Source organism: Cheilinus undulatus, linkage group 3, assembly GCF_018320785.1.
Source record: "Cheilinus undulatus linkage group 3, ASM1832078v1, whole genome shotgun sequence".
Classification (NCBI taxonomy): Eukaryota; Metazoa; Chordata; class Actinopteri; order Labriformes; family Labridae; genus Cheilinus; species Cheilinus undulatus.
The window spans coordinates 31369827-31386663 of NC_054867.1; the positions used below are offsets into that span (position 1 = coordinate 31369827).

The following is a 16837-nucleotide window of genomic DNA, read 5'->3' on the forward strand; positions in this document are numbered from 1 at the left end:
GAAACTACTAATTTCAACATGTACTCAAAAATGTGCATTTTAAAATCAGTGATCAACTCTGCTTACATGTAAACCTGCCACAACCCCACCACCAACCTCGCCGACAGACGAGCACACTCCTCCTGAATGAGATAGAAAATACTCACCGTACATTGATTACAAAAAAAGTTATCCTGACGAGGATGGAGATTTCTTCGGAGTTTGACTGAAATTACAAAAAGTTTAACCTTATAGTCCTTATTTCCATCTTTTTGATGTGCCTACGCCGTGCATAAGAACTCATCAACACTCGCCTGCTAAACGTCTTGCAGCAACACCTGCCACCTGGACCAGGCAGTTCGCACTAGATGGCGACACAACTTAATCAAGTACCACACCTCTTTTACTCTGTGGAACACGATTTGGTCTCCTTGTTAGACTTGTTAGCCTGTGGGAAAGGCATCGACGGAGAGAAGTCGAGGCCGTGTGAAGGAAGGTACTAGAAAGAAAATCTTAACTGAACGTGGTGGGTAGCCCGAAACCGTTACGGATACTAGCAGGCCAAGCTAACGCTGCTAACAAGTGTGTTAAGCTAATTAAAATGACATAGAGATTCAAAAAGGAGGAATATGACTGGACTAGTGCTGGATTTAGGACCAGAATAAGCATTCCTTTGTAAGTACTCACCTCTACACCCATAGACACCGAGAAAGCCTTAAAGTATTGATGTGTAGTTGGTGAACGAGGCAATTCAAAGCGCCGACTCTAAATGTGAACGGTAAGATCCAGATCCCGCATGAGATGTGCTTTTTAAAATTGTGAGGGGGGAATTGATTGATGGGGATGAGCTTTCTCTCCACCACCCCACCACAGGCACCAAGCTACACCATTAAGGACTGCTGCTTCATATTTTTATTGATCAAAATATTAAGCATAAACATTTACTTATGAAAAGAAGAAGGGTTTGTTTTAAAGAAACGAGACCAATAGTGCTCTTAACTGCTTAAGACAAAGCAGTTAGAAGACAGAGCAAAAAATATATGCTTTTGTTTGCATCAGAAAAACAGTTAAAAAAAATAAACTAGGGGTGTAGGATATTGGACCACTATGGATACTGATATTTAAATGCAGATTAGGACCCAAAATTTAAGTCCTTAAAACACACATTAAAACGTAAGGATTGGAAAAAATAAAACAACCTAAGTCTTTAAAACAATAACATTTTTTTCCCCAAGATTATTTCTGGGGCTTTTTGCCTTAATTGAATAAGACAGCAAAATAGTAACAGGAAATATGGAGAGATAGTGAGGGATGAAATGTACCAAACATACACTGAGACAGGACATAGACCCTGTGAACAGTGTGTTGAGAATTGTAGCTTTAATATATGGGCGCCCCCTACCAGCTGAGCCATACCAGCTGAACTCATACTTTAAAGCAGCCTTTTCTTAACTTTTTTCTGTCAAGGCAACTCTAAAATCTTTGAAAAATCTTAAGTCACCCCTGTCAAAAACTGATAAAACAACATTTTACATCCCTGAGACTCCCTATGAATCTTCTAGAAAAAATAGAACAATATATAACCACCCTGATTCCTCAGAAAGAGAAAAACATCTTTTAAATGACAATTGAAGACCCATATTCCCTTTCCTTTTCCACCTACATCATGTGATGTATCACACCTACTATCTAACTTTGAAGGAACATATCATCATGCCGACAGAAAACTATTTCCTTATACCCAAAATCTCCTCCAAGCTTGTCATAATACAGGCAGATGGTTCAGTAAAGACACATCTGAATACCATCTTCACAGTAATATCCGGTAAACAGTTAATGCTGGAATCAAAGAGTTAAAAAATCATGGATTGTTTGCCAGTATGAAGTGTGAATATCTTCATTAGTCACTGCATGGAGAGGAAAATTATATAGAATTTAATTATGCTCTGTAAGAGAAAACGTCAAAGCTGACGGTGTGTCTGTATTGTTTTTATAGCTTATCATGTTCTGCATTAGCCTTTAAACCAGCTGCTTAATAGCCTGTCACTAAGCTGGCTATGCTGTTTCTTTATGCCCACCTTTTTCATGTTTGGGATTCAAACAGCTGGTTTACCCTTCGTCTTACTTTACCTAGGAAAAACTGACCAGCATATATTAAACAAAAAAAAGCAGTGTGTAGCCATTATTTACAAATTAAATCATACATGGCAAGCTGTAGTTTTCTTGAAGCTCCATCAATGGCTTAAACTATCTATATGTGGATCCAGCACACACACTTGATTAATTTGGTTCCCAAAAGTACTAAATCTATGTTTACTAGGATTTAAACATTGCACATATTCTCTGTAAAATAATGTTAAACATGTTATTGAACATTGTTTTGGCACTTGCTCTTCCTTCACCAGAACAGCTGGAAACAGATGAGCTGCACCCACATTTAATTGCAGCTGCAGAGATGAGGAGAGGCTGCATCCTGTCTTGCACTGCTCATATTGAAGGTAGGCTGCACTTCAGTGGAAGTTTATTTTAATCAGTTTTGAGCACTACTTAGTCTGAAGTCAACCTTAAAGAGCCCACAGGCATGGTTTTTGAAGAGCAGCATTAGATGTATACGGGGGAGGACAGGAGCGTGAGTGTAACACAACTGAGGTATGCAAGAGGGATTGTGTATAATGCCAAATCCTTTTCTCTAAAATTGTTGTTGTCGATAAACCCATAGTTGTAATTTGCTGAAAGCTGAGGGGGCAGTGATTATTTATGACAGTACAGGGGTCTAATCTTCTCTCTAAAGTTATCTAACTGACTGTATATTCTCTCTGCAGGAGTTTCCACTTACCTAAAATCTCACTGGAATCTGCTCAGATGTTATTACTTCAGCACATGGCTGCTCTAGCATTTTGTGTGTGACAGTGCTGTGATCCTTGCGGGGACTGTAGATGTCCTTATGGGGGCTCTTCTTACTGAGTGAGGAGGCTGAAGCATTGGGAATACACATCTCCTGGGCCATAACAAAGTCCCAGGAATTTGGGGATATCCTGGATGCTGCCATTAATTCTGTGTCTGTGAATGGTGAGAGCATGGAGTTTGTGGAGCAGTTCATCTACCTTGGCAGTGTAATCCATCAATCCACTGACTGTGAGGCTGAGATCGACCTCAGACTGGGACTCATGGATTGGGCAATGGGTTCACTAAACAAGATGGTGTGACATTCCTGGTATCAAAGCATGTGAATGAAAGTTGGCATCTTTCGATCCTTGGTCCTCCTGGTCTTGCAATACTCTTGTGTGGCCTGGACGTTGACTGATGACCAGAGGGGGCCAACTGGACTCCTTTGTGACAACTCCTCTTTGGCTTATATTTTCATTAGCAAGACTGTTTTTCTAATGCTGACATGCTCCTGCAGGAGGGCAAGGATGGGAAGGGTCAGCTACCTGATATGGGAACGGCAGCTATGCTTTTGCAGGCACCTGGTGTGCACCTGGGTGCCCAGGACCTGGTCAGCTGGTCCAGACAACTGCGTGCATCATGGAGGGGGCAGCTGCGAGGATACGTACCTATAGGGGGCCTGGCCAGGCCTGGAGGATGGCCATCAGGAGGCCAGAGCAGAACAGGACCAAGGTTGATGCAGTGAAGTGCCAAACCGGGCACATGCTTCCATACCTGACCTGATAGAGACATGAGCAAGCATGCCTATTGGCACATAAAAAAAAAACAAGTCCTAGGCATCCAGTAGTGAATAGCTTCTTGTTTTTTAACAGCCAAAAAATTACAAGCAAACTCTTGCACAAATACACTGGCAAAATGTTTGTACAGAAACACTACCAGTGTTATTGTTTAATTAAGACAGTGCTCAGTGTCTTTCATAACAGCTTTGGGTTAAAAATGTGATTAAGTTCCAGAGTTATTTTTGAAAACATTTGTGACACTTCAATGCTGGTAAGCAATTTGGAATGAGTTTAGAATCCATCTGTCTGAATATTTGCATTATCCCATTTATTGATTAAGGTCTGTAAATACTGCATTATTATTATTATCATTTTTATTATTTTGCTATCACATGCTTTATTGTCCCTTTCAGCGCACTTAGGTTACGCAAATGCAGCATCTCCCTGCAGCCACAGTGATGTAAAATAAATGCATCATTACACCCTAATGTCTCATTTCACTTTAAAAATATCAGGAAACAAGTCAAAAATCATCTTCATCTTGTGCTAACAAACTTTTATCTTTTAAGAGTTCCCTTATTTTCCTTTTCAATCAATAACAAGTTCTTTTTCTGTGGCTTTTTTCAGTCTCTGATTGGTGTAGCCCGCTGTTATCCACAGAGCTTTGCTGACGGCTAGTGTTACTGATACTCCAAAGGATTGGAATGGGGAAATTTACTTTCAAAACTGGAGCTGCCATAAAGTGAGCTGTCACTGAAGAGGCCTTGGAGACAAAAGCCAGCACCCATAAGTCATCTGTCACCAGATCAGCCAACTTGTAGAGGACAGGTATTTATAACAGAATGTAGACTTTCAATTTTTTGTACTCAATTGTCAAAATTTGGGCTCTAACTGATCAACAATACTACTAAATGTCCTTATAGGTTTTCACCTGAAGAAGTGGTCTTAGGGTTTATTTACTTATCAAATGGGGGTTGTTTTTGATTATCTTGCCATGGCAATGGTCACAGTCTCGCTTGAGTTACTCAACTGCTGCCCTCTCAACCAAATATGGTCACCTCCAGCTCCAGAAATCTAACAGGTGGACAGCCACATTGCCAGATTTGAAGCCTCAAAACCTAAAGTTGACAAACCAAGGGTGACATCACAGTTGCTATGAACTTTTATACCATCTATCGGGCACATATGAACATATCTCAGATGAACTTGTTGAGAAAAACACCACGCTTCTTCATAACCTCTAATGTTTTTTAAACAGGTGTAGTCTGACCAGCTACCACCCAGGTTCTGTAACTGAGAGATCAATTAGTAAATGTAACTGGGACAAAGAAGAGAATGGTATTCAGTAAAAGGAGCACAGAGAGCCTCTTCCTGTACCCGTATCCTCTCTATTTGTGAGAGAGTCAGAGAGTCTGTGTGTTTGTGTTGAGGACACAGAAATGCTGATGCCTCTCCTTTGGGCCCTGTCAAGCTAGCTTAGCGTCAGAGTTTACATGCTAAACAGGAGAAAGTCCCCTTAATTCAAGGAGGCCTGAAGGCAGGGGAGAGCAGGAGGAAGACAGGAGGGGGACACTGCTCTGTTGATGAACGCTAGTAGGGCTGTCTGTATGAGCTCTGATGAAGGACATTCTCACCTCATGGTGGAGTCACAGTTTATGATGTCATGAGTTTAGATTGATTCATGCTGTGACAGAAGTTCCTCTGTCAAAGCTAAGCACTGGATCTGCATTTGACCTAAGGCAAATCTGGCTGATATTGCTGGAGAAGAGCTGGTTCACCATTTCATCATCACCACACTCCCTGCTTTACCTTTTTTTGGTGTAGTTTTCTAAATATTTGACATAAGAGCTGAGACTCTAGTTTGCCACTAAAACTTTGTACATGTTTTTGTTATGGGAAATTTTGATAAATAGCTTTCTTCCCAATGTTTGATGGGAAGATCACTACCTGTCATGTTTGTTTGGTGAATAAGAAGCTACAGCCTCACATCTTGTCATCACACAAAAGTTGCCTAGCAACCAGAAAGTTAGAAATATGCCAGACAACCAGGCAAAGAATATTCTGGTACATAAATGTCCTTAAAAACAGTCTGTCCGTTCAAAGATTTAATTATGAGCTCCATAAATGAGTAAAATAGACTATTGTCCTATTTTTTAAACCTATTATTTATCAAATAAGGGTGTTATTTATGATTGCTTTCGGTTTCAATTTGTGTACACTCAGTTCTACTTCTGCCATTAGACTTTCTTGAAAGTCTGCTTAACCAGCTTCCCAGTTGTCCTTGAGCTCACGTCCGAGAGAAGAGGCCAGTGCAATTATGGCGGAAATGAGTTGCGTGGATGCTGCTAAAGCACCAGTTTTATCAGAACTTGACAACATTGCTTTTTCAAAAGAAGAACAGCACTGAGTTGTTTTCTTTTTAAAAGTCGTGTACTGACATGTCTACAGACGCCATGGTTCATGTTACTCAGTTCTCTATGAAGTTTACTCGTCAGTAGCACGTCCTGTGTTTTGTTGCCCTGATTGGCCCATAAAGATGCAACAGACAGAACGTTCATCCAATCACTCTCTAACTTTTTTTCAAAGGCTCTGCCCTTTCCCAAACACCAGATGGATATGTGAAACAAATCCATCTGTCATGTCAGGTTAATGTTACTTCTTATAGAGGTGTAACTTTACCTGAACAGCCTAGTTGGCAATCTATTCTCTTGTTCTTGCTACTAAAGAAAAACATATTTTACTTTAAAACTCCTCAATAGCTACTCAGCACTTGAAGTAAACTTTAAAATAGATACTTTTTATACTTGTGTAGCTTTATAGACCAGTACTTTTACTCTTCACTAAGTAATTTTTTTACCAGAGTAACTGTACTTTTACTTGAGTACAACAGTTGTGTAGTTTTTCCACCTCTGATGGCCATATCGTAAGTAGTTAAGATAGAAAAGCAGCCACATAAGCATGTTTTATTTATTCAGCCATGATTTAGTACCTTTGTTAAAATCCTTAACTTATTTTACATTTTCAGCTATGAGTTTTACTTTACCCCTGTAACAGAGATGGTCTTAACGTAGTTTTGCACATAGAGGTATATCAGTTACTGTTTACTAAAACAGGTGTGTTGATCCATTTGGAATCCCAATGTTTATACCAAGGGCTGTCGGGCCATTAAGATTATTAGTTGTGATTAATCTCAGAATTTGTGTCGCAGTTAATCTCCCCTTTTGTTGGATTTTGAGGTTCTACTATTTTTGGTTTAAAACTGCTTTTGTTTCATTTTGGATTTTTGTTCTGTCTTACACTGTTGGAATTGGCTTCCTGTTTGGACACATATCTGTTTTTACTTTTAAAGAAAATAAGCAACTTTTGTTGGATCTAACATAGTGGTTTGAACTTCACAATGTAAAAGAGAACTTGTAATGGATTAATAAGAAAAATAAGGGAATAGTTAAAAGCTTAATGTTTAATTACATGAGGTGCCGATGATGTTTGATATGTAGCTGCAGGGAGACATTATAGTGACATCACCAAAGTGTGCCATAAGCAACAATAAAGCATACAATTGATACAGTTAAAAAAATACACTAATTATGGACATTAATGAATAGTTATTAATGTGTTTATGCTGACAGCCATACTTGTTGCAATTTCACTACACAGAGAAGGAGCCAGACTATTGGAACATTTAAAAATTAATGCAAGATTGCAATAGCAATTTCAAGTTGTTTGTAAGGCTTGGGACCAGAAAGTAATGCAGAATGACAGATGTGATAATATAGCGTGCATATAGAGCAGAGCTGGGTTTAACGTAAGAGATGCAAGGAGTCATTGCACCAATCATTAGCTTTCATTAAATGATCTTCCTAACTGTGTCGTATGCATACAGGTCTCAGATTTGTCATTGACATAAAAGCCAAATAGAAGTAGACCTAGAACTAGCCCCTGGGGTACCCCAGTGCTGTTGGAGCATAACTTGGACTTCGGCCACTGACACATTGCCCCCTTCCAACCAGGTGTGAGTCCAACCACTGTGAAGCCATAAGAAAAAGGAAAATTCATGGAGTTTGGATTGCAGCACATCATGGTAAACACTGCCAGAGGTTTTTTCTTTAAGTCTTAGAAAACTGCTCCCATAACATGACTCCTATCCAAAAAGCCCATTTTTTCAATTAGATAACAGATTGCAGTCTTGGTGGAGTGTTTGTTGATGCAGCAAGTGATTTGTCATGAGTTGCTCTGCGATAACTTGAGCTCTTAATGTGATACAAGTTTTTATTTCATCCTTGTGGGTGCAGTTGGTTAATTTCTGTTCCCTCTGTTCATAAAAGGAGATTAGATGTGAAAAAACAATGAAGAAGAAAGTACTAAGCCAGGATGTCTCAAGGAGTGGGCTTTTATTTCCCAGAGTGGAGCCTGCCAGGCGTGTCTCCTCCCTCGCTGGGATTAGCAGACTCAAGTCTCATTTTAGAACAATTTAACCAACCATATTTCACCAACCGCATTAAATCAGAGCAGCTCCACGAAACAGCGTGGGAGGAAGTGGTGCCTGCGAGTTCTTACTTTGGGTAAAGAAACAAATCTTCTGGCTCTACCCACAGGTTTGACTACTGATCCAAGTCACACATATAATGTTGAATAAACCCACCCATCTTGAAATATACTGTAACTGCACCACAGTGTTTCCGGGTTTCAGCGCAACCTCCACCAATGAGATAATCCAAGAGAAATAACGAAATATGAGCTCGAATAAAAAACTAACTTAAAGTGCACATGATTCCCATTCAGCGCCAGGATGCTGTGAGATTCAGCCGCATCTCTTCCGCCCATCCCCTCCTGCCAGCTGCCGCTGTCAGTAGCCGGGCTGTAGTGGTGATGCTGCTCCCTGGTGTGTAGAGGAGGAGAGAGAGCGTGTCCGCTGCCCAATGACAGCGCAGGATGCTGAGAGAGGCTGCTGGGGTGAATGGAGGCGACAAGATGCCGTCTAGATCGGCAACGAAGGCGAGGAATTAACATCGATCAAGGTACATTTGTGTCTTTATTTGAGTCCGAGTCCTTCGACGGTTCAATTATAGAGCAAATGATCAAGGGGATACGTGTAGTGTCCTTTCGTTTTTCGAGCGTTTCGTGAGCGACCTGGTGAAAAAGGCACAGGCTATGAGCGTTTAAAAAAATCTCTCGTGGTCGGTGATTGCTTGGGCACAGCCAGTCAATGTTCATTCGATACCGGCGGATTTGCATCTTAAATCAGATTTGAAACCATAGAGCAGCGCCGTATTTCAAAATAGAGATTTCAGTCGGCTTCCTCACGGCGGGTTAGACTAATATTTCATTGGTGCTCGACGGACACCACGCTGGAGCCATCGAAAATGAAGGCCCAATGAGCTGTCAATTGCACGATCGTGCTTTCTGTGCTGCATCAAACGTAATTCAGCTTGCTAATCAGTTAGCAGACTTCAACAATTATTATTAATTCGAAAACAAAAGGCTGTATGTGTATTGAAGATTTTCAGCATTATTCTCATTCAACTATCCATTTAAAGCAACACTATCGTTTAGCAATTGCTTCGTGTGGATGGTGAGACAGGCCATTTAAAGTTGCACATTTACATTTTCACATCCAGTCAGCCAACCATTGAAATCAGTGGGATGCATGAGGGCGTTAAGACTCTGTAGTAGAATACGTGATGAGGAAGCTGCATGTGTTGCACTTGGACAAGAAGCTCTGTAACCTACTGCTCTGAATGCTTCTTTTAACTGTATTATCATCGGCTATTTATAGAGAACTGACCCTCTATGCTTGCCTTAGGCATCAGTTCTGACCTCAAAAGCACGTTCTCACTGTCAAAGATCTTTGCTTTAGACAAGAAGTCTTGTTCAATAAAATTTTGATCCAAGGGGAACACAGTGCCTGCACTCCAGCTTTCAAAATGTCACGTTGGCCTCATGGAAAAACAGCCTCAGTGTCCTCACAGATAAACTCAACACTGCCTGTGGTGAAATCTTTACAACATCTGTATCCACTGCTCTGTTAACGCACCACTGCTCTCAGTGATCATCTCTTTAGTGGTCTGTTCTGACATTTGCTGACAGGTTTTTAAGTTCTGATAACTGTGATGCTAAGCTTAAACCTGAGCAGGCAGGGTAGGACATCTGGTCAGAAATTAATGCAAATGACAGCAACAAAAAGCTGCATGCAGTACAAACCAGAAATGAAATTGTAAGAAATGATTGCAGGGATCAGAAGTGAATAATTTAAATCTGTGCCTCTTATGTTTTTTTTTGAAGGATTGATGATGGTATATGCAGAGTGTCTGTTTACCGCGTCACTCCCATGTGTATTCTTGAGAATTCTCTGTAAAGTTAACTGCTGGGTGGGGGAGGGGAGGAGGATTACAATTGGCCTTCTCAGCTGGCATGCCTCCTGGTGCACCAATAATATCACTTATTCTGCAATCACATGATCCTGTCTTATTGCATTTTGGCCATTTCTCTGCACAGTTTATTGAAAAAATGTGCTTTGAAGCTTTAAAACTGATCACAGTGATACTTGGAGAAAGATGGTGTAGAACATGAATGTTTCTGTAAAGGATGTTTGAATGCTGTATTGATTTTTTCACAGATGTCCACTGTGCTATTGCTGTTTATTCTATTATTCTATAAGTCAAATGACTGATTAGCCAATCCATAGTGGAGGAGTGCTAACTCAGTCTGTTGACTTAAGGCTTCTGTAGTCTGTACATTGACTTTTTGCCACTTTTTTTCCATGCACACATTGGCAACCCACTGAAATGAGCTTTGTCTTTTTTTCCCACTTTTGTGTCCCGACCCACTTTGTTTGAAGATGACTTGAAAGCCTTAAATACTTGCAAGATGTCAGATGCTAGTGATGTTGGCTAGCATTAGCTGCCCCCCTGTGGCACATCTGCAAAGTGTTTTTTTGCTTAAAGAAAGGAGCAAGATGTTTTTGGCTTTCTGATCTTCCACATTAGACCAAGATTAATGTTAATTTGTTAATTAACGTTAATGCTGGTTTAATTTAAATCAGTAAGTTTTCCTGTAAGTGAAGTTAGTGACAGCAACTTATGAGAACATTAAATTGTCAGGATTCAGTTTATTCTCATACCATTAAGCTTCTGTAAGTATTCTATGCCATTGTCAGTTAGTTAAATTGCCAATGTGGTCGTCCACAGAGTCGAAACCAGAGAGGGCATTTCATAGCTTACCCTCAATTTAGGAAATAGGAGTAAAAATACTTCTGCACTAAGATGTGGCTGTCTGAGTCACTCTTCCAGACCACCTAGGCACACTTTTTTAACCATGTTGAAGCAACAGTTTCACTGCAAAACAGTGAAAATAGTTAACCCGGGTGAAAAAGTTAGCCTTACTGGATGTAGCTATGCTAAGAGAGGGAACTCTCTGATTCGTAGATCACTGGACCTATTAGAGAGCCAACAAAGAGTCAATTTCAATTTTTTAAATATCGATGTACCTACAATACAAACATTGGCCCACCAGCTCATAATTTGGCATGTGCTGATGTCAGTAGCTGGTGTGTATCTCTTGTGCCATATGTTAAAAAGCTAGCTTATCTTACTGTTGACTCATAGGAGAGATTTTTTGCCAGACAGAATGATGTTGTGGTCAAACATGAAAGAAAATGTTGGCAGTGTAAGAGTCTTACACGCTTTCTGGGAAAGATCAGCATCATGGAGTTAGTAAGATAAATACTGTATGTTCCAGTGACATTTCATGGAGAAGAAAACATCTAAATACATTTGCAATCAGTGCATCTCTTGTTAAAAAATAATTGACTATTAAAATAGTCTGGATTTTGGATTGCTGGTAGGGGTGTATAGGGGTGCCATGAGATCTGGCGAGATTTTTCATCGCGGAAAAATTAATCTCACAGACACTTGGAGCAGCAGCTCTCCTTACAGAAAACAATACCACACTGAAAGTTATAAAAGATCACAAACATGCCCTGGGCACTTTAAAATTGTTGGTGAGAGAGCCTATGAAGAAACAGAGCTGATCCAATAAGATGACCATTCCTAACCCTAACCCGAAACATTGATAGCCTATTCAGTACAACAGGAGTTAGTTTAAACATTTTTTGATAGACCTGAATGCTTTGCAATTATGACTTTCAGTTGTATAAAGGACATATCCACCCATATATTTTTTTTTCCAAAATTAAAAAAGAGTAAAAACCCATAATTGCTGGAGCCAAAAAGTCATTATTTTGATACATTACTTGGGCATTTTAAATAAAGGTTGATTCTTTAATGATAAAATAGAGGACATATAAAAAAACACTGCAGCTATATACTTTAACTTCTTTGATAGTAACCATGTATTTTAATGTTTCTAATGCTTAAAGCTCTGGGCAGCTAATCTCTAGAATGGCTGATTTTAACTTTTATTTACCCAAAACACACCTGAGATTAAACCAAATCCCAAGGCACACATATTCATATCCATACAAAATATTCTCATTGAAACATCTCTCGGTATTTTAATTCTCGAATGACTGTACTGTTGTACAGCACACCTAAACTTGTCTCTAGGCACATCAGTGTGCCTTGCCACACAATTTGTGAACCACTGCTCAAGGATGTTTGTATTTGTTTGACAGTCAAAAAACAAAAGATGTTACTTTTATTGTTGAGACGTTCAAAGGCAAAAGTTCCCTGGGTTTATTTCCTGTGTGGAAGTCTTTTTACTAAAAAAAAAAAAAAAAAAGTATATCTTTAGCAGCACTGTGTTTACAATTGCCCTCATCACAGCGCCTTGTTCCTCTGTTTGGCATATGTCATCACAGTTTTGTCAAGTAATTATTTCTGGATTTATTAAATAGCTCATGTTGAGTATTGGCAGGAAACACAAGAAGCGAGGGAGAGGACAGACAGCAAAGATCCCCAGCTGGGATGAAAGCAGGGAAGTTTCAGTCACATGGCACTCATCCCAGATCACTGGCCCACCAGCACAGTTGGCATCATTTTTGAAACTTTTCCCTCATCACATGGTTTTTCCATTATTCAAAAATTACAAAGGCAGCTAAAGTGAATCATGGCTAAAGCCGACTACCACTTAGGAGGATGCATTAGCATTAATAAGGAGCCTGACAAACACGATTTCTATACGCCCATTTCAGGGCAGGATAATATGACTTAAAGAGGTACGAAGAGGCCAGAGAGTCAGCGCCTGAATCACTGTTTTTAACAGAACTTCTTAAACTATGCCGACATCTGCCAGACACAGAAAAACTTACTCATTACAAGAAGATCTTAAAAAACACTGACTGAAAGATGCTTTACACTACAAACCTCAGCTCAACCCCGCTCTGAGCTGAAGCATTTTCACTTTAAACAAACATTATGAGCCTCAGTGGACTGGATGCACAGGTGGTTAATTATATTTATTATAGATGTGTTTGTTTCTTTGTCTGCAGTGTTTAATTCACTTTTTGTTTTGCTCCTGAACCAGACTGCACAGACCTGCTGTAACAAGCTGACCACTGTAGATAAGAGCTGCAGTATTTGTTGTTGCATATGTGTGTGTTTAAATGTAATTTTAATTTACCTCTCAGGGGAAGTGGAGGAAAAAGGAATTATTTTACACCTTTTACACATGCTCTCTGCAGGCGTTTAGAACGCTTCTTGATTTGTTCTACCATTTTGTGATCGTACAGTCCCATTTCGACACAAAGTTTGCTTTTTGTAAGTAAAAACATATTTGACTGTGTGCTGTCTGACCTCCTCTGCCAGGCTGCAAAGATTGTTCCTGGCTCCATTCCCACTGACACGATGCTTCACTGAGTGCAGCTGAGGGTTCCTGTCATCAAAAATCTCACTTGATTTCATACCGCGAAGAGACCTGTTGACATCCAGTGCCGTGCCACAAGATGTCATTCCCACTCTTCCCAAAAGGCAAACACTGGAATATGCATGAAATGAAATCTTAGGATCCTTAGACATGTCGCTCTGGAACTGTAATGTCACCTTGACACTGCTGAATAAAACACCACCTTAAATTCTTCCCTATAACCTTTTGGAAACTTAGGCTAGTGTTACTTCAGACCATTAACATGCTTTATCTCTGTTAGCCCAGGCATTGTCACCATAGCAACTGGCTCTGAGCAGCAAGTGTCAATGGAGGAGAAAAAGTCTGAAAGTTCACTTTAATGGAGGAGTGTCATTTTTCCTTACAGATGGCCAAGGTTATTCATCACCAAACAGCCTGTGACATTCACAGCCTCGGCATGTGTCTTTGTCGTCAACTCTTTGTCAAACACTTTTTTGTATTTTACCTTTCTACCACAATGTAGCAGTAAATGTTGCCGTTACATCTCATCTCAAGCTTTATTATATCTCAGGCTGTGATTTATTAAAGGTGGTAGAACCATTAATTAGACATTAAAAATTGAAGATTTCATTTCCTTTTCTCCTTGTTAGCCCACGGGGTCTATGGTGTGTAATGACATTTTCATTAAAATTCTGAATTAGATGCACTGTAAATTTCCCCTTCATTCAGTTTCTTCCTGTTTCAAAGCACATCTGTAATCTCTACAGACCTTCACTCATGCTCATTGCTTTTGTCTTTCCAGTTTTAAACAATGGTGGAAAAAGTGCATGACTACAGTACTTGAGTAAAAATACAGTTACTCTGGTTAAAATTTACTTCAGTACAAGTGCTAGTCTATAAGTCTACTCAAGTAAAAGTAAAGAAGGGTTAACTTTAAAGATTACTCTCAGTACTGAGTAGCTACTGAGGAGTTGTACAGTATAATTCCTTCTTTGCAAGAACACTGTGAGAATAGAAAATACTAAATTACAGAAATCTGAATACAAATAATTAGTTAATTTCCACCTTTGGCTTTAAAGAATGCTTTGTGGAGCTTGTAAATTGGGGCCCAGACACCATTGTACAAGTCTTGGTTCAAGAGATGTTGCACCAACAATCAAAAAACAGCCATGTAATTATGTACCTGTGACTTTTGCTTGAGATTACATTTGGTAGCATCTTTCATATTTTACTGAGTACCATAATTGATTCTTGATGCACAATTATTGACAGCCATCAGTTATGTTTTCATACAAGATATGAATATCTGTCTTTTATTTGCTATTAGTTAGCTGATTTACTTTGAGGTTGTTAAGCTGTACTGATATCCTGGCCTCTTTGAGCAGCAGTAATGGGATGTAGATAAATCTCGGCCAGTGGGAAATCCAGGATGATGCTGGGAAATTCCTTCAGGCTATTTGAAATAGGAGCCAAGCACAATGTGACAGTTTGCTGCTGATGTTAACTAATAGAGTCCTTAAGCTAAGTGAACTATTTATCCCTCCTTTTGTTGCATCTTGCTGGCCAGCTCTGTTTGTTTTAGTCTGCTCTGTCTCAAAGGATTTGCTCTTTGAATTTCATCCCATTTTTGTGCCTTTCATCTGACAAAGTTGTTCTTCATCTAACAGGTGCTTCTCTCCTGTTTCCTCAGATCTGACTTTGATGTGCTCAACCTTTTAAAGCATGAAATAAGGCGCCCATGTACGGTTCAGAGAGTCAGAGCAGCCTCATTTCAGCGTGCTCCCGTTAAGGACCCTCTGGTGGCTACACCGCTGACTCACAGGACATGTACGGCAGTGCCAGAGCTGTAGGCCATATCGAGAGCAGCCCCGCACGGTCCCCGCGCCTGCCAAGGTCCCCCAGATTGGGCCATCGGAGGGCCAACAGCGGGGGCGGGGGTGGTGCGGGGGGCAAGACGCTCTCCATGGAGAACATCCAGTCCCTCAATGCTGCCTACGCCACCTCGGGTCCCATGTACCTGAGCGACCACGAGGGCGTGGGCTCCACTGCCACCTACCCTAGAGGCACCATGACTCTGGGTCGCGCCACCAGCCGGGCCATGTACGGGGGCCGCGTTACAGCCATGGGCAGCAGTCCCAACATCGCTTCAGTGGGGCTGCCTCACCATGCTGACCTGCTGTCTTACAGTGACCTGGGCTCCCTCTCCATGCTGCACCCCCACCACCACCAGGGGGTGCCCTCTGCCCTGCTGAGGCAGGCGGTGCGGGGCAGTGGGGGGGAGCTGCTGGAGATGCAGGCCCAGCTCAGGGACATGCAGAGAGAGAATGAGCTGCTGCGCAGAGAGCTTGACCTGAAGGACAGTAAGTTGGGATCTTCCACAAACAGCATCAAGAGCTTCTGGAGTCCTGAGCTAAAGAAAGAGAGGATCATGAGGAAAGAAGAGGCTGCTCGCACATCCATCCTCAAGGAGCAGATGAGAGTCACTCATGAGGAAAACCAGGTGAGACTAGTCTTTCTTTAGTCTTAATCTACTCTTTACTGCAGTGAATTTCACCTGCTAGCCTGTTTTCTTTTTTTCTGTCACCATTTCCTTCTCTGCTGTAGACCGCTGTCATCCTCAGTCCAAGAAATACATTCACGTGTTTTGAGTACTTGTGGAAACCTTTCTGGAAAGAGTTCTTAGCAAACATTAATATTTAACAGATACTCTGCTGCTTGGTGCTCCTGTACAGAATCAATGTCAGAGAGACTACTCGAGCCTCAGGAAATATTAAACCTTTCAATCTGCTTGTCTATAACCTAAAATCAGAGCTAATATGATGAGCTTTGGAACCATGTTACTACCCACTTATTTGTCAGTGAAAACCTCAGTTTGGTTGTGACTTCTATACACATTCTAGCAAAGATTGATTATTTTAGTTTCTTTTTCAGTTTAAATCAGTTTTGCCCTTAAGTGTGAGATGCCAGGAGGTTTTATATTTTTGCTTGCTTCAGTATAGGGGTGCAATTCATGGCCCAGTTCAATCAGTAACTGACAACAGTAGGCACAAGGCCCAGAGACAAATGTCAAGGATGCTTAAACACTTCCTTTCTCTCTCTGTCTTCCTCTCCCATAGTTTTTCTCTCACACGCTGTGACTTTGATCGTCTCTCACTGTCTACCTCTGTTCACCTAACTCTCACTGTCTTTAGATATTGCTATACTTTCTGACTAAGCCTAAAAAAATGTAAAATCGACTACATTTTTTACTATAGGTCAAATCATCTATCCAAAGTAGAAAATGTTTTTTGAAATAATAAGATGAAACCATCCAAACCTTACCTTTTGTTGTCCAGTTCATAATGGATCAATGGTCATCGTTTACTTGAGGCGTAGTTATGTTTCCTTCTAAA

At 40.5% G+C, this 16837-nt stretch overlaps 1 protein-coding gene across 6 annotated transcripts in view; it reads left to right on the plus strand.

Annotated features, from left to right (window-relative positions):
* The first annotated feature begins 404 nt into the window (after positions 1-404).
* Positions 405-16837, plus strand: part of erc2 (ELKS/RAB6-interacting/CAST family member 2) — a 74337-nt gene continuing 57904 nt past the window's right edge. For 4 of the 6 annotated variants that reach the window (XM_041782914.1, XM_041782918.1, XM_041782917.1 and 1 more), the window contains exons 1-4: positions 405-475; positions 2385-2477; positions 4272-4472; positions 15136-15945. In XM_041782914.1, coding sequence (XP_041638848.1) covers positions 15271-15945 — 675 coding nt within the window. In that variant the 5' untranslated portion in view covers positions 405-475; positions 2385-2477; positions 4272-4472; positions 15136-15270. Of the gene's footprint in view, positions 476-2384; positions 2478-3415; positions 3598-4271; positions 4473-8506; positions 8663-15135; positions 15946-16837 lie in introns of those variants that run through there. The other 2 variants (XM_041782916.1, XM_041782915.1) reach the window with 2 other exon arrangements.